This window comes from Anopheles gambiae, chromosome 2, assembly GCF_943734735.2.
Source record: "Anopheles gambiae chromosome 2, idAnoGambNW_F1_1, whole genome shotgun sequence".
Taxonomy (NCBI): Eukaryota; Metazoa; Arthropoda; class Insecta; order Diptera; family Culicidae; genus Anopheles; species Anopheles gambiae.
In genome coordinates, this window is record NC_064601.1 from 43,805,221 (window position 1) to 43,830,033 (window position 24,813).

General features: G+C 42.5%; 1 protein-coding gene across 2 annotated transcripts in view; it reads left to right on the forward strand.

Moving 5' to 3' along the window:
- Window positions 1-24,813, forward strand: part of LOC3290919 (protein Optix) — a 53,400-nt gene that overhangs the window by 2,161 nt on the left and 26,426 nt on the right. The window contains exons 2-3 of one of the 2 annotated variants that reach the window (XM_003436593.2): window positions 1,081-1,211; window positions 2,289-2,538. In XM_003436593.2, the coding sequence (XP_003436641.2) occupies window positions 1,081-1,211; window positions 2,289-2,538 (381 nt within the window). The remainder of the gene's footprint in view (window positions 1-1,080; window positions 1,212-2,288; window positions 2,539-24,813) is intronic. The other variant, XM_559661.4, reaches the window with a different exon arrangement.

The window sequence follows — 24,813 nt, forward strand, 5'->3', positions numbered from 1 at the left end:
GGGGAGGCAAATTAAATCATTTCACCCATCGTCCGGTCATGGCGAGTCCGATCATCATGTGCGAGGTATCATATCGAAACGCTAGCTGGCAGCAACAAATTAAATTCTGCTGTAAACTCGCATCCAACTGCATTGTTTTCCTTGCCTGCTTGCCTTGTCCCTCCTGCTGTTTGCTGTGCAGTGGACAACGCACGAGAGCGGATAATTTACACGGGTGGAAAAATATGGCATATGTGCGTGTGCTTGTGTGTGTGTTTCTGTGCGCGTGTGCTTGTGCAGAAGTGAAAAACTCGCGTCTCGATAATCGATCAATTTCGTGCTCCAATCATTTCGTTTCGATCGATCGATCTTCCGGAGGAATCCAAATCCGAAGAATGAAATTTGTAATAATGATCTCCAAATCGGAAGATTACCATTTCCTCCCCCGGGCGCTCAACGAGCTAATCGGGTTGACTTTTCGTCCAATATTTGGCTATGATGGACCTACAAGGAGAAAGAGAGAAGACGAATGATGCTGTGCAGAAGGCCGAAAGGTATGGCAAAATGCTAGCGAGCTACGGGCTTCGGTGTAGAGATCGCGCTAGGTTACATGATTGACGAGCGAAAGGTGCTGGAAGAGGCCTCAATTTTCGATAAATAATTTAATTAGCCTGTTATCCCCGCTTGCTGAAGTGTGTGCCTTGTGTGCGATTTGCAAATGATTTGTTGTTTTTCTTTCGTTTGTTACAATTTCAACTGAAATGAATGGTGGCTAAATTGAACTGTGTGTGCTTTTTGCCGGAATGAGCTAGAAAGATTTTCTTTTTAATCATAAAAACATAAAATAAAATGATACACACAACACAGCCGTAGTAAACAGGCTTCGTAAATGATGAGCTACAAATGCAAAATATAGAAAAGTAACAAGAGAGCTTCATATCCTACCGCTATTTGTTCTATTATTATTGACTAAATTAAATCGATGAGCAAAGTTTTTTTTTCTAGACCTGTATGCCCTGTATGCCTCCAAAAAACATCGTTTCTTGTTTCGTTCAGCGAATACGACAGGTCCTGCTTATATTCTACCTTTTTGTCTTTCAGAGAGCTCTACTCGATACTGGAACGACATAAGTTCACGAAAACGTCCCATGGCAAACTACAGGCCATGTGGTTAGAGGCGCATTATCACGAGGCAGAAAAGCTGCGGGGACGACCGTTGGGTAAGCATGATCGTGTGTATTCCTGTTGCAATTGTGCTAGTGTTTGTGGCTGTTGTGTGTCGAATGTCTTGAAATGTATGAAATGGTGTCGAAACAATGAAGCGACTAAATTTAATACTAATAGCATTGGTATTAGTGATGATCTCTTGTGAAGACGGTAGAAACATAATGGCAAATGATTAAGGAATTGTAACAATTGTAATAAGCCCGAGAAGTTTTATTAGAGTTAAGTATGTTTGAATTGAAATCTGTAAAAGAGTCTAACAAATTAATTTTCGCTATATATCATAACTTTCCTCCTGAAAAAAAATATCATAACTTTCATTTAACTGTTGCAATGTTTACAAAACACATTATTTCATGTTTGTTTCATATGTTCGTAGAAAATGGAATTTTACATTTATCATTCCTATAGTCTTTATGCAAGCCAGTAGCAAGTTGATGAAGAGCTATTTTCTCTTTTTTAAAGTACAGAAACGGATATGCTTTATTAATTGATCTGTCCGATTTCCTCCAGCTAGAGTGTTAGTGGATATCGATATGACACTCGACTCTTGTCCAATGACACTGTCTGCTACCTCCTTGGATTTGCATGCATATAACACAACAGCTCCCAACGACTATATTCCTATAGGTAGATGCAAAGAACTGGATAATCGACGAAACAAAAAACAAAATCCACCAGTAATGAAACCATTTGCATACATACACGAGCGGTTAGGGTTTTTTTTTGTGGTGTGTTTGCACATTTCATGACATTCAATACCGACACACGTCTTGGCAGAAAAAGTAATAATTTGTCGATTTTTTCTCTTCCATTTTTTGCTCCCGCTTTCCCTACGGTGGACCGCTTTCCATTAATCGACTTCTATCGGAAAACGTCGTCAACGTGGACTTTGGCCGCGACGGATTTGATTGCTGCTGGCAAATGGATTTCTCGTCCATTCTCGTCACCGGTCACGAAATCGCTTCCTTTCACGTGGCTTCAATATCCGCTCAAACCGGATGCGGCTATCCTCGATGGGGTTGTAACACATACAATTACACACACACACAAAACACCTCGTTTTTGCCGTTGGCAACGTCCAGGACCAGTCGATAAGTATCGCGTCCGGAAGAAATTTCCGCTTCCACGTACGATCTGGGACGGCGAGCAGAAGACGCACTGCTTCAAGGAGCGAACGCGCAGTTTGCTTCGCGAATGGTACCTCCAGGATCCGTATCCGAACCCGACGAAGAAGCGCGAGCTGGCCCAGGCAACTGGCCTCACTCCGACGCAGGTGGGAAATTGGTTTAAAAACCGACGTCAACGAGACCGTGCGGCGGCAGCGAAAAACAGGTAAGTCGCGAGTGTGATTTTTTTTTTGTTTATTTGGTTGAGGTTTCTACTTTCCATCTCTAGTACACCTTCCGCGCAAGATTCATTCGGTATGGTAATGGTTCTGATGGATGGTCGTTTGTGGGCGATGGAAATCCATTTTTAGTGTACGAGTTTCCTTTCTAACCCGTTGTCCGTTTGACGTTGTGTGTCCGTCGAGCGGATCAGTGGAGGATACGCTTGTAATTGAGCGGATATGTAGATGAAGTTCATCGTCTCGCTTGTCTGCTTGATAAGGATATTGAGGGTTATACTCGATCCATTGGCACAAAACCAGTATGGTCGGTTTATTTTATTTTAAACAGTGCGACCAACAAGAAAAATAGTAAAATAATTTGTATCATTTAAAACAATACAAATGCTTTCAAAGCAATATTTTTTTCTCGTTGCTATAAAACAATCATCACTCTTGGGAAAGGAAAAGTAAAACAAGAAGACTTGCAATTAACATTCACCTTACTAAACATTAAATTTCTTTAAAAAAAAGAAACCCATTATGCATGGGAAAAAAATAAATAAAGCTTCATTATAATTCAACGTCCTATTGTTTGTCTCATTTAGTCACTCTGCTGGGGAATGGGGCAAAAAAAGAGGAAACCAAACCAAAACACCATTCAGTGAGCGTGTTCTGTCAAGTATGGGTAGAATATACCGACGACCCATTATCCGTGTCTCCTTCGTCACAGTTGCAAAATAGACCAAATGTGCAAATGAGTATAATTGAATTTCATTTCAATCGGCCAACACCGTCTAAGCTATCGTTGTCCGGTTGAACTCGCTCATGACAGGGAACGATTTTGATGATGTACTGTCTTGAATCAAGTCCTTTTGCTTTTAATTCGTTTAAAAAGAGACGAAACACAAGTTCTGGATGTAAGTTAATTTTAATTAATTTTTTTAAGAAGAAATGTTTTACGTTCGATTCCTGAATGTTTTAAATAACACAAGCATTAGTTTGGCACAATTGTTGAAAGTCCAGCCGGAGAAGGCCATACAGCACGGGCGTGTGAAAATGAGCACCGGCTCTGTAAATTTGCATAATTATTCACACACATTAAAAAAAAAAACCAAATTGTTGACAGTCGCGTGCAAAACAGACACTCGCATTGAAAGTAGTGGAAGATGTAGTAGTCATCGTTTGGTCAGAAAGTCCAAGGTGGACAATCGACCGTTGGACTAGGTAAACAAATCATTGAGCAGTTTAAACAACACTCGGACGAGTGAAATCTTCATTATCACCTTGGAGTGGGAAACGATCGCATTGTGCTTCTATTTTTCAAACCATCAACCCAAACTGAGTCTGAGGGATTGCTGTTTTTGTTCGTTACTAAGGGCTGGTAATGAAGTGGCAATAATGCCTCCGCATTAATTTGATGTTGCGTTATATTCACAGTGTACATGCAAATGTGTTGAGCATAATCAAAAGATGCAAGATACAGTAAGTAGGAAATGGAATTATAATACGAAATTTAAAAAGAGAAATTTAAATAAAGGTTTACTATTTGCAAACAGTGCAATAATGTAAATTAAACTTCGTATTCTCAAGCGGACCATGGATGTGTAACGTTAACATCCCTCCCGAATTATACCATAACCAGAAGATCTCTCTGTATCAGGTACATCTGCAAATCGCACTATCATCAGCTACCAGCTACCAAAAGGAGTGTAGAACTGGATGCGCAAACTATACAAACGACCACATCCGGAGTGGACCATTCCCGCATGCGAACGGGTGGTACCCCGAAAACTGTTGTTTATTTATGACTTAGAGGTTAGGGTAGGGCAGAGCTGCCGAAAAACCGCAAATCATTCACACCCCCTTTCTTTCAATGGGGAAGTGCAGTTTTCCTCCTCTACCTTCGCTGACTTTGACTCAGTGTGCCATTTGTTAATCTCGGCTATTATGCTGTTTCTACCGGTGCTTCTACCTCAGTAGGAAAGAATTTGGCACCGTTCATTCTCCGTGTTCCCACTCCGGTAGCTTCTTCGGATCAAGAACTGGAAGAGATTTAGAAACCTCAGGCAAAGGGTCGGCTGCTTATATCGGCAATCCTCAGGTCAGGGTGTCTCGGCTGGCGATCGCAGCGAACGGGGTGGAATGTTTTGGGAAAGTCCGGATTAAGGTTAGTTCCTTCCTGTAAATATTGTGACTATTAGGGCAGCTTTACGGCTAATTACCAGGCACTCGGCAGCAGCACGGCGTATCGGTCCCGACGCATGGCTGACCGAGTCACCAAATCGAACGACACCCAGTACAAAGGACAGCCCTGGTGTTTGTGAATGGTTGAACGGTTGTAGGAAGTAAGTCTGTGCTGAGTAGGCAGATCGAATCCGGTCTGGAATTGGTCTGGAATGAGTGGTTGCCGGTCTACCTGTCCACCTTGGGGCTAGGGGTGTTTTTAACGTAAAGCTAATGATGATGGTTGTGTGCAGCAGTGGCAATGTTTTGATTGTGCATTATTGTGGCGATTTGTGGTTTTACCCGGGGACGACACTGTCGCCTAATGGTGGTGGTGAACATTGTGTGGAGGATTATCGAATTCCTTCCACCTATCGCAGTGTCTCGATCGTTTCGTTATCGATCGGCAGCCGTCCCTTCGACTAGACAGGTCCGAACGGCAACGGTGAGGTAAGGTAAAATTATATGCTTCGTTGGAGTCATTTTTATTGTAACGGAAGGGAAGGTTGGATACTACGACGAACGAAAATTTCACTTATTACTGATAGTGAAAAAATGAGGTGACAGCAGCGTATTGGAGCATGATGTTGAAGTTGGTTTAAAGGATAGCAATATTACTTTAGCTTTCACTTTTGATTACTATCTCATTTAATGAATCAAATTCGACAAGAATAGACCATCTAATAATATTGCGAAATGAATTGATCTGACCAACATTGGATGGATGGATGGTTGGATTTTTTTGCTACAATAAGCTGCTTCGATCTAGTACTTCATATTGATGAGTTGCTTGTCAATTTATCATTATGATCATTTCAATCATAAAGAAATGCGAAGAATGTTTACTGCGTGTCACGCACTGTTTGCGAAAACGTGTTATTTCATTCGTGATGTCTCTGCATTGGACTGCATGATGATGAGACTTTACATCGATAAACTTGACCGTTGTGCTTCTTCTCATCTGATAGTTACGATATTATCACAGATGATAGATATTGATGTGTTTCATTGAGCAATCGCGATACGTGTGCGTTAGCGTGAACGCTTTTCACTTCCCAGCCCTCGCCGATACTGGTAGCTTCCCGTACGCCGTAAAATGGGATGGTTCACCAATGACAAACGGTGGCTGCATGGGGCTGCATGGGCTAGCCATGGAGCCGGTGGCAACGGTGCCATCCCGGGAGTCCGTCTTGAAATGGCTGGCATCACGAGCTTAATTCACCTTTTGTTTGCTTATTTGTACTCTTCAACAGCTCAATTTTGTGTAACATAATTGATTGGAAATAGCTTCTGAATTACTGGCAGATCCCCATCATCGTCCCTCCGCCCCCCTTCCTTTACCAACTTATATCCCATGAATGAGGTTCCACGCGAACTCGTTCCTGTCCATCTCTTTCGAGCAAGATGGTGCTCTGGTGTGTTCGTGATCGTGATGATGCCATTGAAGGAAACTAGAGGCCAAACTCCTGCTCGACCACAGCTCGAACGAAATGTCCGATGAATGCTTGCCCGATGGTTTGATGGGTTTGGCAATTTTGGCAGCCAGCCAGCCAACCATCCATCCATTCCTAGTTGGGTTTCCCTCTGTGTGGCAGTGTTACGATACGAAGATGTTAAAATCTTGAAACTCATCTGCCCCGGCAGCGCGAGGGGAGTCAGCGGTGAAAAGAGACGAAAATGGTTTCAAGGTGGAATTCGACTGGGAGAGATTTTCGATATCACAAACCATTGGTTGTACGGTGTGTGCGGAGTAAACGGTTGGGAAATTGAATGAGCCATAGAGGGTACACGGAAAGTGTACGGTGATTCAACCCCGCTAACGGATGTGGATGGACGCGCGTGACTTGAAGGGAGGTGCGGTCCATTTCTCGAGCTTGTTGGACACACCCGCAGATGTGTAGAAGCCAGTCAAAGTTGAAAGGCCGTGCTGTGGGTTTCTTTTGCTGATGATGCTGATCGTAGCCGTAATCGTTTGGCAATGATTCCCGATCGATTTGGAACTGGTTAGAGGCTGATTAGGACGAGCTAATCTGATGTTGGTTGGAACTATCATCCTATCCTATGCTAGCTTCTTAAAGGAGAATGAGTTGTTTGTTTGTTTGTATGGCATTGTTTTATTTGTACCGATTTGTATCAATCTCGTCCTATTTTGTGGCAACGTTAGTTTACACAAGCGTATTGATCTCTTATTTTCCTTTCATGTAACCATAATGCATTGGAAAATATCGTGCAAGATCTTTAATATCAACTTCGATGAAAAGTTTAGGCAGCTTAAAGCTCACTCAGGCTGGAGGAGTCTATTCTTATAAACTATTAGGTGAGCAATGGACCAAAAGCTACGAAAAGACTCAATCAATTATGTGCTTACGCGCGTGTGTGTGTGTGAATGTTGAGACGGACAACACTCGCGCTATCCACGGGCGGGTGTCGAGGGAAACCGATGACGCGATAATAACGCGATCGACGATGACTGTGGATGTTTGCGTTGTGTTGAAAACCCGCGCTCATTAAATGCTATAATCTAAACAAGCTATCGTTTTAAGAGATTTTTTCTTTCAACCCAATCCCCATCTCAACTTAGTGGACTGGGTAACCTTGCTACCAGTCGTGTTTTCTATCTGCCGAGCCCCATCGAGACGTTTCATTTAGGTTCTCGCACTACAGATGCGCGCTACTGTGTTGGCCTGCTGTGTGTGAGCGTGTATACGATTGTTCCAACTTTCCTTCCGGCCATTCACAGGCTAAAGGGTGGTGCAGATAGCGAATGACTTGTGGCAATTTTCTCATGAAATTATTAGTATTCAAATGCATGAGGATAGACCGTTAACTGTATTTCGTTCGCATGGAGGATTTTGGAAAAAAGGCCATTTGCCTAATGCTTGGGCAGTAGAAAGTGTTCTTGAATGAGTGAAGGAGGGCGATGGGATACAATTTTTTAATGACCATCAATGCTCTGTGCAATCATTTGGTCGATCTCAGCAGTTGTAAGCATACTACAGCGGATATTTTTCGATCTGTGGAGTATCATTAATCATCGGAATGCTAGCTACTGGATCACAAAATTCGTTTTCCCAGGAAGTAGTTGTCATCTGTTTGAAATAAAGTTGAAATGTGATTAACAACAGCTGATTTAAATCTATAAGCTTTCTGCAAAGATGTTTATCAACAAATTGGGCAGCATAAATCGAAATAGGGAAATTTGCATAGCTGTTCGTTTCGTCCCATTTGAAGTAGGGCGCCCGTTAGTAATTGAGCGATTGAAAACGGCTCCAGCTGAATGTTGGTTTATCGTGTCTGTGATACAATCGCGAGCAATCGCCTCTTGTCAATTGTACATAACAAAGTTACGACGCAGTGAATGCGTTCCTTGAACAGGATTGCTTTGGAGTTTCGTTCGTAGACCAGTAGTAACCATACTGTGCACACTTTGACATTGATGGTGGGTAAGTTAATTAAAATGGCAAACTCGCAGAGATGGGAGGATGTTCCATCTGTCTGTGATTGGGCACAGTGCTCGTCAGCGTAACCATTGCAGCGTCGCTGGTTGGATGTCTGCGGCAACCGGTGATCTAAGTTTAATCGAGCTCAATTGGTAATTTAGTAGTTTAAAATGTGGAATTGCTGCCCGGTTCGCGAATGACGAGATCAATTGGATTTGGCTTAGTTCTGGGAACTACCGGACAATGGTGGCGTACACAGTAAATGCATGCTGGATCGAGAATCGAGTAACACATGAAATTCATTGTCCGTGAATAAGGATCGCTTTGGATATGGTTTCGTATGGGCAAGAGTGCAAGACATTCGTTTAAAGTTTGCCGCCGGTTGTAGCTATCGACAAGCTTATCGTTATGCGCCGTGAGTTTGTCGCAGTAATCAGAGTCTGGTTCGTAGTATCCCTGTTATGGTCATAGGGATAAACACCGATTCTTGGGTGGCATTCTTCGGCAGTAAAGTGACGGCACGCCCAATTACAAGGCAAAATTATGCTGCGCCTCTCTGTTCCGATACCGGTTTTCTGCTGTACAAATGAATGAAACTGTCACTACTAATTATGCGACCGTTAGGGATCGAACCACGGGTTAAGAGTTTTCCTTCCTTTGCAAAATGCTGCCCAATGAAGTGATCAACTGCGAACTGAAACCGCGCACACACTAAACATGGCTCGGCATGGCAAGTACACGCATTCCGGGGTGCCGAAAGTGTCGCAAAACATCCTGTCCATGTTTAACGGCGCGTCCCGAGCTTTCCGAGCAATCCGTACCATCGCTGATGATTCTAAGTGACGCGGTTTGAGTGCGCCCAGGTTCAGCACCACACCGTGCAAATACTCCTAATGAGGTAAAAGTATAATTGCTCAACTTCTATAATTAACAGCGTTTATGGTCAAGCGTGTGCTGCTGTGCGCTGCAAGCGGACTGGCTGGCCACCGGTTACGGTAAAATGATAATAATAATAACAATAATCGTCGTCATAATTCTGGTCCACCTAGTTCAGTTGTGCCCGCAGTTGCCCGCAGCATGAGATGGAGAGCTTTCAGGCCTGATTTGGCGCTGTGCTCGCGTTACTCTCGTTTCGAGAGGAAATATCAACACTCATGCATTATGCATGATGTTGGTAATGTGGCCATGTCACAGGTTCGCGTCATTTTTATATGTTCTCAATTATTTTTTATTGTACCGAGCTGAAACCGCTCTGGCGTATGGCGCCCGGTTGAATCGGGTTCTGTAGCACGGGATCGTTTCTCATTTTTCTCACATCCCGCGTTGTTTTGCCGATTGTGCCGCACGAGAGTGGAGTGCGAATAGTGTCCTGAAGGGCTAGCTGGCTATCCAGTGGCTTTATGTAAGTCGTTAACTGTTGTTGACAGTTTTGAAGCCCATACAGTATGGCTCCCTGGAGCGCCGAACGGAAGAGATGTAGCGTTCCGGAGTGAAATTTTTTGCCCATGGTGATGATGATTTTGCTTCCTTCGCACTTTTCTTGCAAGGATTCTAATGGGACAGGCAACAAGTGCGGGGAATAAACCTCACAAAAGTATCGATAATTAGGCGTGCTAATTAATTCTTCTTCATTTGGGTGTATGGATCCGATGGATCTCATTTCATGGGATATGTTGACGAAGAAGTTTCGTACGTTGGTTGTTTTTTTTTACTGTGGATGTTCCAGAACATGTGCTGCACATTGTGACAACTTACTTTACTCGAGACATTAAGATATCGTCCTGTTCTCATTTATGAGTGAGCGTGTAAAGTGGTGCAGGGTTAACCACAAAGTTCTGGTTTGGTTTCACATTTGGTATGATGTACTGTTGAATGAAAAATAAAATAACGAACACATGCGTCGTTGCAAGCTTACATCCATAAATGGAACACATGTGCAGCAGCTTTCCGCTGTGGTACATTTCGAAGCTTTTGGCAGTTTATTACTGATGAGCGTAGAAAATTTAGCGAAAACATAAAAGTCATTAGAACCGCCGCTGAGGTTGTTATACAGGGCATGAGAAATGGTCAGAAGTAGTATGAGAAAAGAAATAAAAACATAATAAAACAAAATATTGGCCTTCGCCAGCGGCCCGTGCAACAAATGCTAACGATCGCGCGGTTGGATTATGTTTCACTTTCATTCGTCGCGCATTGACTGTTGGAGAGGAGCTCGCTCTTCCTCTTCAGTGCAGTTTAGTTAGTCGTAGTATTTTTTTTCCTGAGTGAGGAAGAATGAGTGGTTGATATTTTAATATTTTTAGAGCATGAAACCTTTTCATTAGCGGCCGCAAATGAAGCTTTAACGATTTGTAACGCATCCCACCCGTTCATAGCTGCCGTTGAGTAAAGATTGTGTTTGAAACATACACAGGGTGTTGGGATGGGTGTGAAGGACCTCATAAAATGTTCAACGAACTCACTGTGGGGACGTCGAGGCCAGCTTGGATGAGAAAGGGCTGACAATGTATTTTTGTTGGTGTCTTTTTCGGAGGAAGATCATTAGCGTAATTTAAGCGCAGTTAAATTTGCTTGAGTGAGGTGCGTGTCAAACATTCTCTTATATTTTTTGTGGACTTCATACAAATAAAGTGTGGACTTCATCATACAAGAAAATCACATTCGACATTATTGAACATATTTATTTTTCATGTTTAAAAAATATTCGTTTATCATGGTCTAATTTACAGTAAATGTTGTCATGCAAATTTACACAGTTTATGTTTCCTTTTTTCAAATGGATTTTTTTTACATAAAGCTTTTCCTTTGGGAAGAATTGGATAAACGCAAATTTTGCGTTAATGATAATGATTCTAACACTTAGCTGCGCAAAGGGTATACATGGTCGGGCATCATTTGTAGCTATCATATGTAGAACATTTGTTTCGAATGTTTTTTTTTCGTACGTACGTTGGTTCGGTTTGGTGTGTTTTGACGTGTTCTTTTCCATTGGAAGACTTTTTCCTTTTTTTCAAACCATTTTTTTCTGCTAAGGCTAAAAACATTACACACATTAAGCAAGATTAAACTCGTTTACTGCTTCACTTTGGCCATGCTGGTATTTGGTGTTATTATCGCTGTTTGTTGTTGTCAGCATTATTTGATTATGGGTGTAATGCGCGATCAACACCAACATCAGTGGCAGTAATGTTTGGTTGTGTTCGCTGGTGCAGGGATGGCAATAGAAAAAAAATTGAAGTCAAACCGATGGGGCAACAGTCTCATCACAGAGAAATGAAAACGAGGATAATGAACGCTGCGAACAAACGGAAAATGCAATCAAGTGCATTAGGATGTGTGAGATGGACGCTCCAGGCGCGAACAGTGCATTAGTTCCACGCTCAACTTTACCGTATGTTAGACTAATGTAAGCAATGAACACTTAGGGGGGGATGGGAGCGGGGCGAGGCCGTGATAATGATTGGGGGTTGGTTGCATATCGGTGACAAAGCTTAAAATTATAATAAGCGGTTTGAACGGACTAAGTGACACCGGTCCGAAGTGTGATATCATAACGCATCTGCATTAGGTGTAATTTGTACATTTGCACATTTGTCAGTGGCCAAGCGGATAACGTTTCGTTGATGAAGGCTTGGTTTTTGTTTTCAGATCATTAGGCTGATGTTGTTGATGAACGGGCAAATGCATAACGGTTGAAATGTTTTTTTAGTAGAGCTGGGAACATATGCATCCCGATTAAATTTAAATTAAATGATCTAGAACGTCTTATGGTGGAAGCAACTGATCAGTTTTAAATAACAAATGTTTTGAATCTACAAAATGGTGTCGAGGAAAAATAGACCTACATCCCTACACCTTTATGTCAAAAACCTTGTATCCTTAACGACTGCCATTACATGTGGCCGAATGCACGTCAGAGATTAAGGATCGGTTCAATCTGACCCCAGAGCGGGTTATAGTTGAGTATTGCTCTTTCATCAAAACATACGCTTCCGATTCTAACACTACGTGCTAGGGTATTATATCGGATTTCTCACTACCTTACAGCATATATTGGAAAGTTGCCCACAGGGGTTTTCAATTTCCCTTTTCACTTTTCGTACGCAGGATTTTCACTAATCACTTTCTGATGAAGACATTACCGTTTTTTCCCTTGATGGTTTGTGTGGGTCTGTGACAAGCCTGTCTGGATTTCGTTTTTCGGGTGACAGCGGTTGCAAACAACACGATAAAGCAGTCATCTGTGAATCGAACCGTCACACCATAATGGCAGGGTGTCAAAGCTACGCCGATGAAACCGCATCAACGATAGGATCGGTACCGTAGCATCAGCTGGTGGTGGGATTTCGACAACCGAGGCGTCCCAAACCTCAGCTGACTTGTTTCAATAGAGCAATCACAACGGTGCGGAAAGCTGCTCATTACTTAATACACAAACGCAAGCGAGGGGCAAACAAACAGCAGCCGGACTGGTTCGCCCTGGTAGCATATTGTTGTTATTTTGGGTTTTGATGTTACTTTAATTGCTAGGATAAAGCAACCCCCGGTGCTACCAGTGTTTGTGTGTGCGTTGTTGTTCGATCATGTACCGGTTGTCTTGCGAGTGCATCCAACCATCGCTAAGAGCCATCGCCGAGTGGCTTTTGGGCGGGAGCCGTGGTGCTTAAGGATTTTGTTTCCACTTAGAGCAGATAAAATGGAAGCCCGTGGAACGACGAAGTGGTTCTGTTTTCTTTTTTGCACGTCTCGATCAGCTGGAATGATTTCTTCCCTGCGTGGTCATGCCTGAAGTCGTACAATACATACAGAACAAAATGTAGACAAGTTGATAAGATGCTTCCGTGGGCAGCGCGGGGTAAGATAATCTCGTGAAACGCATCGGTAAAAGTACCATCGTCCATTGCGATCCTCACTCGGGAGTCGTCTCTTCGGTTGCGGGACGTTCGGGTTTGTGGCAATCCTTATTACTTCACGGTATCTTGATGCGCCAAGTTAGCGTGCTGGTTGAGTGTGTTTTTCTTCTATATTTATCCGTGGCGTAAAACTTACCACCAATCCCACTCCATCCCACTCTTCCATGCGTTTTCCGCTGCTACATTGGTGAGTGGTATTTTTTCTGTTGTATTTCGTACTTGTCTATCAACAGGTTCAAGTATGTCGGCAGCTCTTTTATCTAGCCACTGCTCACTCCTGATGTGTGTCTTACACCCAAAGCAACCAACACGATGTGATGGTTGAATGATAGCACGGGGAAAACACCAAACACCAAACATCAACTGACTATTGAAAAGGGGTGTTCTTTTTACCACTTGAGATGTTTGATCATCTATGCTTTGGATTCAGAGTTATGAACAATGAATGATACTGTATTAAGCTCTATAAAGTTATAATTTAAAAAATACCATCAAGCCGAAAACAGCAGCGTCGTTCTACAGCATCTATTAAACAAATCATAATGCACTGTATGTACTCCCAGTGGCCCGCTCGTTCAGGGTGCAAAATTGTTGCCGATTGTATCGTTCGCTCAAGCTATCCTATCCAGTGATTGATTATCCCGTCGGCGAGATTTGCATCACTAATGCACACGTTACACCCTGACATTGGCTTACTGAGCGAGCGAATAGAGTAATTAAACACTCACGACGTATACGATCAGACCATAATGACAGCGTTGTGCAGCGAGAAGCGTTACAGTAAGCTGAAATGGGTTTAAAAGCCTTTTTTGTCGCTCCTCCCCGTAGTGCTTTTATTGGCGACTAATTTGATACGATCACTTTTCAACGCTCGGTGCGCAATAATTCTCACCTTACTTGTGAATCGTTGCTGCACGCTGTCGCTCATTACACAGGTTCACAGTTGCAAGATCAGTTTCGTGCCGGCGATGTACCTAATTTGTAGACACTTTGTATCGTGTCGGTGGAAAGGTCTGCAATTGGCAAGCGATTCCTGGGTAGCGACTTCCATTTATCACTGATCTGACCAGCGATCGAGTAATGTTCTTTGACAGTGGCTGGAGAGTATGATGGATCATAACGTTCTGAATGTGGGTGCTTACACAAGCCTGCAGTTTTTTTTTTACATTCTAACAATTTAAGTTAGGTAAGGTAAGTGAAGCACTACATATGATAGTTTGATGGCTTTATTAAAGTTTAATAAGAAAAAAAGTGTTGCCAGTCCAGAACGTCTCTATCGTTTTAATTTTATTGTAATGCTTCAACAGCATCGTCCTTCCCGCGTGTATCTATGGTGTCAATGTCAGAACGAATTTAATAAAGGTAAGATGAATTGATAAAGGTCCAGAATAGAGACCTCCCAAATTAGGACCAACGGATCGGTAACAGGCAGTCCAGCTACCATTGTGCGCAGTAGCCGCTTGGTATCAGTTTTTTTTCAAATGGCAAAACACAAAAGCGACATCAGTCAAGTATTCAAGCCGAGAAACAAAGTTACGACCTCCAGGGGTTTGCTGCTTACGAGTGGTAAAACCCTTAACAAAGAATGCGAGGTTGCGGGTAGATGATGCAAACTGTAGCTGACTGGGCATTGGTAAAGAGATAGAATATCACGTCACTTACGATTAGTCGTATGGAGTGATTTCACATTCTTGGAATTAATCGGATCCACAAGCCATTCGATACTCGGTGGGGCTTGGTTGATTTTTACCACTTAAGGTAAATTACGTTTTGCGTTTGACAGGTATGGTACATAACTTAATATCATTTGTTTACTATTTAATACCTGATAACAGTGAAAAGCAAACAATTTTGATAAAATTTTTTGCCTGCATGATTTATGAATTCGTAACGGAATTAAACTAGCCCATATCGCATCGCTCTGAAGGGTTCACCAAGAGATTTTTTTAAGTCATCGATACTGTGCCACCGAATGTACGAAGACCTCCTGCTGGTCGAGCCTGAATAGAAGTCCCCCCACCCGCTTTTATATAAAAAAAAATTCAATGTGGCCGTGCGGCGTGCCGTGGTGAAACCTTCGCCGCAGGGATACGCCAACTGGTAATACAATATCGGTCGTGTGCGGTAAATTTTCTTTTGCCCAGTCGGGCGTAAAATATTCATTTAGTTTGATCGCCTTCATCAAACCCTACGGCCGAAGGTTGCGGAGTGTTGTGATGGGCATCAAGGCAAAGTGAGCGACGCCAGCTGGGGAAGAGAAAAAGCGAGAGAAAAGGCTTGCAAGCGGTTATAAAGCTTTTGCGACCACAATTTTGCTCACGGTAAGGGATACCTTCTGGTGTTTGGTCGGCTGGATTGATTTGCAGTTCAAATTCGTTCCTCTTCCTGCGCGTCTCCATACTCCGATCGGTCACTGATTTCTAATAAGGTTCTCATGTATCGCACCCTCTCACCACCGTCAGGCGGAGAATCAATGTCATAAATCGGGTGGTTCTACCATGCTGGTAGCTATGTTTGCGGGCTACTTCGCATATGCTCCTCCAGCCGCACAGGTTTGGTAATGGTGTCGTCTTAATTGGTTGAAAATGACTTGATGGGGGAATGGATCAGTTACAAAGAGCCATGCGGGCTCGGTTTTGCATACATAACCTGTTGGGGACTACTTGAAAAGGGCTCTACTGTATGGTGGAGTAGTAGGGGATAGACTGTGGGATAGACAGGGTCAACGCAGGGATGTTCGGTATGTATTTTCTTGGGCTAATCTTTGACCGGCGCCGTCTATCGGTTCGAGAGCTTATTGAGCCGTTTTTACATGACACGCTATGTACCTTTGCGTAAGGGGAGCCAAATCAACAGATGCTACCGTCTAAAGTTATTCGCGGAGGTCTTTCATTTCCGTTAAGGGTTTGACAGATTTGGGGATTTAACATTCAGTTAAGCAATTTGATACATTATCAAGGCATACGGTGAGGTATTACTTTTAAGGGCTGAATTTGACGCACTGGCCCAGTGGATAACAGCGAATGGGAGTAAGGGATTACTGGCGAAAACCGATACATAAAGTGCTTGATAACAATAACAGTTATTAAGATTGAATATCCTTCGTACAATGTTTGAAATTATTATTTCTTTGATGAAATATAACTTTTAAACATATGAGGAACCATTTCATTTAAAGGAATTATTACAGCGCATGAGCGTTTAAAATATGAGCAGAAAGAGTTAACCAATTTAAATGTTCTGAAAACGATGTTGATAAACGATACATTATTTTGTCGTAAAATCGTTACTCTACCTCGAGATGAATTCTTGATTTCAAGAGTCCGATACGTATGTTTTGTGGAATCAATGGCGCCAAACATTCGATACGATGACAATGCATTTTGGATGAGAATCTTCACATCACTTCAGCTCTGTTGTAGATTGTTTTGAAGAAAAATAGTTCAAGCGCAATGAAATAAATCTATCGACGATGAAAGCCTGCTAAGTTTAGGTTTGAGATATTATAAGGTCGCATTCTCTTTTTGTCATGCCAGCACGTTCCGTTTTGTTCTTCCCCTATCGGTAACTTATTCGGGTTGAGCACAACGAAGAGAGATTGTGAAGGATTTGGAACAATAGCAGCCACAACACTCACCACATCAACATACGGAGCCCAAGTGTAGCCTTCAACAAACAAGGGATGGTCGTTGAAATGAATACAAATATGTGCTTATCGCAAGCAGGAGCGAACAACAGAGAACTGTTCAATGGGCAGACCTTACCGTCGTGCGCATCACCATGCGGTGGTCTGGCAGACATCGATTCGAATGAAAATATAAGAGCCCGGTGAAGTACCAGAAGCAGCAACTACAGTGACTAAGCAGCTTCAACATAATACCCGCCTCTATCGATTCCTTTTCGGATCCTTGGAATGGAAGGGCTCACGTTGTTTTGGCAAAAAAAGGAGTTTGCTCAACTTCGGTTAGGACTTCGTGAATGCTATTGACGAGTTTGAGTTTCGTTATTTTTGAGCCTACATTATCGACTCTAACATAAACGCATTCGGTTTATCAGTGTCAATAACATATAAATTAAACGAGAGAGCAAGAGACGAACCTGTGCATTAACGACCATGATCTTTATGTAAACTCTGTAACCGGGGTTTAAATGTTGCACAAGATGGTGTTGCACTTGTGAGATGTATTTTTTTTTAATTTTTGGCATCATAAGCAGGTGTTTAACAGATATTTAAATTCTCTTGTAAAACGATGAAGCTTTTAGCAACTGAAAAACATAATATTTATCGCATCATAATTCAACATCAACATCGTAATCTACGATGTTTGACGATGCTACGAAAAGAACATAATAAAATATGCATGCCACTATTTTTCATAACTTGCAATTTCATACGAAGAAATAAACACACTTACATTTTGGGGTTGCACTACGTTATGTTTGCTGATTCAACTTACGCTTTAAAAAAAGATACAGTAATATGTGATATGTATCAATTTTCCCACCAAGCATGAGATTACAATTTACACGCTGTTCACCTCGCTTATGCGCATGAGATGTATTCTCCTGTCATATCAAACGTCCGTCGTACGTATGGCAGCGCGTGACAAGATCGTATCGATCTCCAAATTAACCAACATCCCTGAATACTTTGCTAGTAGCAGCAGCATCACCAACAATAAAGGCAACAGACAAGTGGTAACGCGTCAGAGAAGGGCAGGATGTGTCAAAATTTCAACAGGCATTTATAAATCATTAACGATACTTACCAAACACATTGGTGCAGATGTATTGTACTGTTCCCTTGCCTGTCGTTTCATCATCTCGTCCTCGGTCCGTTTCACGGCATGAAGCAGGGAGATTCCTTCATCCGTTCTGTACCGTTTTGCTGAGTTCGTTTTGACAGAGTCAGAATAAAACACACAATCACAAAAAATGGTACCAGCCCAGAGTGGCCCAAACTGGTTTGGCTGGTGTCTGTAATGTTTGAGATGACGTGTGGAGTCGGTTGTTTGTCCAAGGCGATTGTGCTAGCCATTCACTGCCGTGTACACATGGCTACGAGAGAGAATCCCCACTGACTGCCGGCAGACAGCGGAAGATAACCGATTACGTGCTGCATATTAAGAGTATTCAAATTTGTTACTCGTGTCATCCAATTGTTGATGAGGAGCATGATGACGATCATGATGATGATGATGAATAATAAAGATATATCTCATTTCTATCCTTGCCAAGACTAGAGAGATAAATCTTTACGAAACCAGAGGTGATCCGAGTGATTTTGACAGTCAATCAATTATTGGCGCGAGCTACAACAAGTGAGAGCTGTGAATTTTGAATATTTGGCGCCTCAACTCCAGTTCCATGGTTGATCGGATTTTGAACGGTCTATAGTTATGCCCGTTTTTCTAAGGAGTTAAAGGAAAGATAAGAACAGAACAAAGTCGAAAAGACAGATCGATATGTTCCCAGGCGTGTGGCGATGGAGAACAGTCGCGTAGAAATGTCTGTAGGATTTGTAGCTAATCCGGTTCGAGTATTTCTACGCCTCTAGATTATTGGGTCGGCTCACTGTATGGGGCGTAGCGGAAATCTTGTTAATCAAATCTCACATGCGCGAAGCGGTAGTGATCTGAACATGGAAATGCGAGATCGGGTAGGGTTGGACGCAATCATGTTTCCCGTTCGGATGTCGGATGGAGAAATTGAGCGATCGTTCTGACTGTCGTGCTCTTGCACAACAGCGAACACGCTGTCAAACCCGATGTCCTCCTCGATTAGAGATGGTACTGGGAGCATTTTCCAATACCGTTGCTAGTCCAGCGCCTCGCCGTAACAGTGGATTTTTGTTCTGGCATTTCTTCTGGCACTCTCGTGTGGCTTTCTTTCTGCGGAGATGGCCTGGGCTGGACGATGGGAAGGATATGTAGGGGCAGTAAACGAGGAGAATGGGAGAAAATCATTCATCAATCATTGACTTATGATACATCTTTATGATAATGCTTGAAACGAAGCAATCGGATGGATGCCTGGAAGCCCATCGTCATATTATCTGGTCGAGTTGGAGTGCTTGGCACGGTTTTGCGTCAGTTCCATGTGAGTTCCTCCACATGCACTGGTACAAATCTTTTGCCTGGATTACCTTTGGGTTTGTCCTCGGGCCCGAAGCCCACGTCTGTTCTTCGTTGGTCGGTTGGGTCATGTGGAGATTGTTATGAAGATGGAAATTAACAAACAACTTTATTATTATGAAGAAACGATTAAATAGAATGAGGTGTACTTTTTCCATCTTCTTCACTCTCGGTCACAACACTGACGCCCTGTAGCCCATTCATTCGCCACTCTCGGTAGACATGGTATGAATAAGGGGAGCAGTGAAGGATGGCGCGGAAAGGACTTTTCGTCGAACTATTGTTAAACAGGAATGTGGAAGAAAGAAGAAAAGTAGAGTTTTAGAGTGCTGTAGTATAGCAACGGTAGCTCCCGTGATGGCTATTTCGCCCTTAAATGCTGGTCCCTACGTTGTTCATGTAGAGCTATTTTTTCCGGGATTCTGAATTCTTGGGGATTTTATTCTTGCGATGCCTTCCATCGGTGTGCTTTGCTGGTTGGTGCATTTTCTTGTACCATGATAATGAGAATTCTCAAATGGATGTATTTCAGTGGAAGTGTGTCGGGTGTCCTCTTGGCAATGGCCAAGAACAAAATAAAACAAACTCAAACCCAACCAATCCAGCCGGTCTGAAAGTGGAACCGCGTGCACAAACAGATGCAAACAAATATCAAACAAGCAACAGCGTCCACTTTAGCCCATAAGATGATGGAAGTTCTGGAAATGATCCATGACGATGGAGACGGTGACGACGGCGACGTCGGCGGAAGCAACGACGTCTTTCACGAGCGTGAAGTCGTTGAAGTCATCAGTATCGTTGTTTGAAAGTTGGGAAGGCTGCTGTGGCCCCATTATTACAGTAATTTGTCTCTAAGCTTCAGGGTAGCATTGGCATCCCAGGGTCTATCTAGCTTTCCACTTCTGCTGGGAGCGGCGAGCATTCGCTCGAATGGCGTACCATGTCGACCATGCAAGAGTCATGGACGACGAACTGCTGCTATATTGCGTCTGTGTGTTTTGTGTTGGGCTTCCCATACATAGCGCATTCCCATATCGATCCCCTAGCGATGAACGGCGGGCGTATGCGTGGATATGTGTCTATAATTACATTAATGTGACGGGTAGATTACGATCTTGACAAATGAAGATTTTTACACCGCTGATGGACTGCAAATGGATAGGCATCGATGGGGCGGTGGCTCCGGTAGATTGGTGCACGGGTGCCTGTCATTTTCGAGCACTTGAAGCGTGGAGATGGTGCTACCGCTGGGTGGCATGTCACACGGGTCAGAAATTTGATGATACTGAGGTACAGTGCAAACATGAAGATCTTGGGGTCTAGTTCTGGAGCGACGGGTCATTAGATGTTGTTCAATTTCGGTTGGACATTTTGCGTTGGTAGTGGTTTGCATGCGTTTAATGATAAAATTAGCTCAAGCATCACCTACAACTTTACGGAAGCGAGGTGTATATTTTTGCAGTTTATCAGAATGTTATACTGAATGTTTAGGAATAAAACTATTGTATATGAGTAAAAAGAAAGTGTTTTCACTCTTCTCAAGGCCTCGGTACGTGAACCGAAAACTCCTGGCAAAAACACAAAAGTCTGAAATCTTCAGGTAAAAAAGATTTCGGGTCTTCTAGCCGCGTTTTCGGCACCACCGAGCACACAAACCTACCGTAGTTTGCAGTAAGTGAAATCTTGTTGTCATTCCTCTGGCTCTTGTTTATAAACAGCATCGTGCACGCATTGTTTTTGCAATTGTGAATAAATTTAACTGAATGAAAATGGATGCTCTTGAAATGCGTGAAGAGTGGTTTACTACCGGTTACTCGCATTTTTGGTTATGATAATGCTCTATTTTTTTCCTTTTCAAACTTACATTGCTGTCATTTTGAGTTTTCGAGCTCTTGTCAAAAATATTTCAGATGAAATCTTTGCGAGTCTCGCCGATCTTAAATCTTTGTGATGTAAAGTTTCGCTTAGCAACCCCTCTTTTGATAAAAAAATGTTGAAATTTCAATTCATGTATGTATCGGTGCCTTTAGAGAATATCAATACAGTAACTGAATAATTTCCCGCGGCCACGAATCAAGAAACTAAGCATACAATGGAAAGGTTCGTTTTTTCAGCCGACCCTGTGAGAATATTACTAAATAGTTAAATGTAGAATCTGTTACTCTCCTCAGCAATAACTAAATGGCCACTATCCATAATAAAAAAGTATCTAAACGAATTTTCTTCCGCATCGAATCCTAAACCATAGCTTCTAGTATTTAAGGGTATGAAGAGAAACTTAACTCTAATTGATTGGAACACTTAAGCAATATTTTGTCAAGCAGCTATCGTAGAGTGTACTTGACGCTGGCACTGAGCCGGGTGCATTCGGTTTTGGTGTTTTCCTACGCGCGAGCCAATTTGGGGTGGTGGCGGTGACAATGAATGATGCTAAATGAGAGCCGTCGCGAAGAGCATTACCACAGCCTTAACACTAGGGTCAACGTTAAAAAAGGGTTGAGGAAAATATTTTGCCCGTTTCGAGGAGTTGCATTCAAGTGCACTAGGTTCAGAACGCTGGCTCTACCCTTTTTTCATGTTCATACGCATTTGGACGTCATTAGGAGGGGAGGATTGTGCGCCGTTTGAGTGTAATAAACGTAACAAATTCCTTGAGACGTGGTTGTATTTTGAGGTTAATTTCTTTCCCAGGTTTTGGATGCAATTTTGTTGCGGTTGAATATTTTCAACAGTGTTTTTTTCTGCGCCAAAATCAAGTACCTCTCACGAAGTAAAGGAATTGATTTTTAGAAACAATTTCCGTTCTTAAGATGGTAGCGTTTTGTAGTACAGTGTACTTCTGTTTAATACCTGGGAAAATGAGTTGTGGGAAAATTTACAGAACATATGTAAAACTACTGCGTGAGAAAAACGAGACTTTACAAAATCCCACTTGACGTATGAGAATTGTACAGTACAGTGGAAGCAATTATTCGGTGCTCAAGACGTTGTAAATAGTGAATGGTTTGTTGACGATAAGAAGTCGTTTGAATTATGTTTTTTTCCAAACACTCTATCATGAACGTTTTAACAACTTCATGTAAACATCGATGAATTGCGCCGTCATTGATCGGAACTAAGCAAACCGGATGCCCTATCATTGATGTCACGCAGGCCGTGCTCACAGGGGAGAAGCACGCCTGTGTTAGATTGTTTTCACAAGCGTATTTTATTTGAGCACACAATTTGAATGAGACTCCTTAGCGCCCTGCACGCCACGCGGGTACGGTACAGTTCTTCAGCTGTCCTGCCGTTTTCCGCGCTCGGATGGCTTTTCGCTTTCTTTTATTCGTTTTTTTGTCGTTCTCTCGAGCCGATCAATTTGGTGAATGATGCAAACTGTTTACTTTGCATCAGCAACACCAACAGTGAGTGAGACAGTAAAGAGGTTGGGAAAAGTTGTTCTCTTTTCGGGGTAGCTTTACGGTATGCGCTACGCAGCAACATTTTCCACACACCAATGCATTCGTTTCTAGCGCAATCGTCCCAGGCGATGCTTCTTTTGAAAGGCGTTTCTTTTTCGCTGTTTGTGCGACAGCACTCCTGGGTGGGCATTATAAGAGAAAAAATAAATAAACAAATGAACTCACAAATTTGATACAATTGAATTAGTGGAGTTTGTCTTGGTCCGAAGCCAAAGAACAGGAGCTACCAGCTGGTCACGGAAGCGTCGATCATGGGTGATAAGGAATAGCAAAGAAGTGGTCGACTTTTATTGAGCCCGTTGACGCGGTGGAAAAATGTTTCCTCACCGTGAAGTGACTATTTGCTTTAAGAAAAGAAGGTTTATGACGTGATGACGTTTTAGATTTTCCACTGGCTGGTTACGCGTTCGTGCTGAGGGGTGTCGAAGTTCCACTCTACCACTAAATCGGAAAAACCCGTACGATGAAGGCGACAGCTGATCGATTGCTGGTGTTGCTAGTGTTTTGTTATTTTATCTTGTGCCACCTATGGATCCCAGCACTTCCCCCTCCCCAAACAGCGATGGGTGCAATTATGGAGCAGCGTATCTTAAGATCGACAGATGCACATCAGTACCCGATGCCCATGCGAAGGATCGCCCTTGACGTAGAGTGTCATTTTTTTTCTTTACTTGGAATATTGTTTTACGTCTTATGTATACATGCGTGTGTGGTACGCGTGCGGTAGGTAGTTCGGCTGTACGTACGAAGAACTCAAACGATGATCACGTATATAGCACCATATGGAGCACATGTGGCGTCGTTAGATGCAAAAGTATCCAATGGCTCCCATGTTAAACACCGTTAGGAGCCATTCGATCGTGAAGCAAAAGGGGTTGAAGTTGGTGGAAAACATTGACAGCCGATTTACGCACATGCAATGTTTTATGTTTTTCTTGGACTATAACTTTATTGCAAATGAAAAAAAATACAATAATTTCAACTTAGCCATGGAAGCAGAAACTACTTGAATGTGGCTTTGCTCATCAGTATTTCTGTCCTTTAAATACTGTTAGATTAATCAATACGCTGCACAGGTCGGTAACTTGATAATTTACAAACATATAAATGACACATTCTCAATCTGGACAAGTGGGACAAAATATGAATCCTGTTGTTTCTCTCCTATGGTTAATAAAGCATGTGTCTCATCTCGTTTGCCGTACATCGCCACATATCTGGGCTGGGTGAAAATTAAACCAATGAAGAATAGACCACCTCGGAATCGGATGGTGATATATGGTACAATGTTATGGCTTACGGTTGAGTGCTTAGATGTCCGCTTTACAGCTGGTACTTAAAGGCACAGTAGTCAGTACACATCGTTGCAAGTAAGTAATCGTCAATAGCTATGCTTCGAAATGGCTTGTCGCAACATAACGGATCAACAAAAGCGTGAACGGTGATTGCTGGAGAAATTATCGCTGTCATATGTCCGCGTTATGAATGCTTCATTTGATTCGCTTCGACGCACATCAACGCTTCGAGAAAGGGAAGGGCGCGTAGTTTATGTTTAGAGAACTGGTTTTAATTTTCGTCTCATTTAGCACGCTGAATTAAGCTCAATTAAGCGATATAATAACGTAGGTTGGCTTTGTAAATCATACCGATGTAGTTTGTTGTGCATTAAAATTATATGCATTTGATCTGGCTATCACGTGATTATAGAGAGACTAAGTGCAAAGGTTCTTTATATTGTTTAATGTGGATAATTTGTGTAAAGTTTTTTTTAAAATTTGAAGTCACATTTGAACAAGTGCTCCATACTGTAACATAAAGCTGCAAAATTTCGAGCAGGATTTCAATATCTTTTAACGCTAACTACACAGAAAACTACCCAATTCATCAACAAAATCGCACATTTATCAGCTGATTGTGTCCATAATAGGTGGTAATTTGTTAATGTCCTCCCCAAAATAGTGATTGATGTGAGATCCCGAGCAAACAGGCGCTTGATGAGTTGTTCTATTAATACGATTTGATCCTGTTTTGATTGATGAGCTACCAGACGAAGCAGGTGGCGGAAGTAAGGAAGAGTTTTATAAATAATACCATTAATCCATTGAC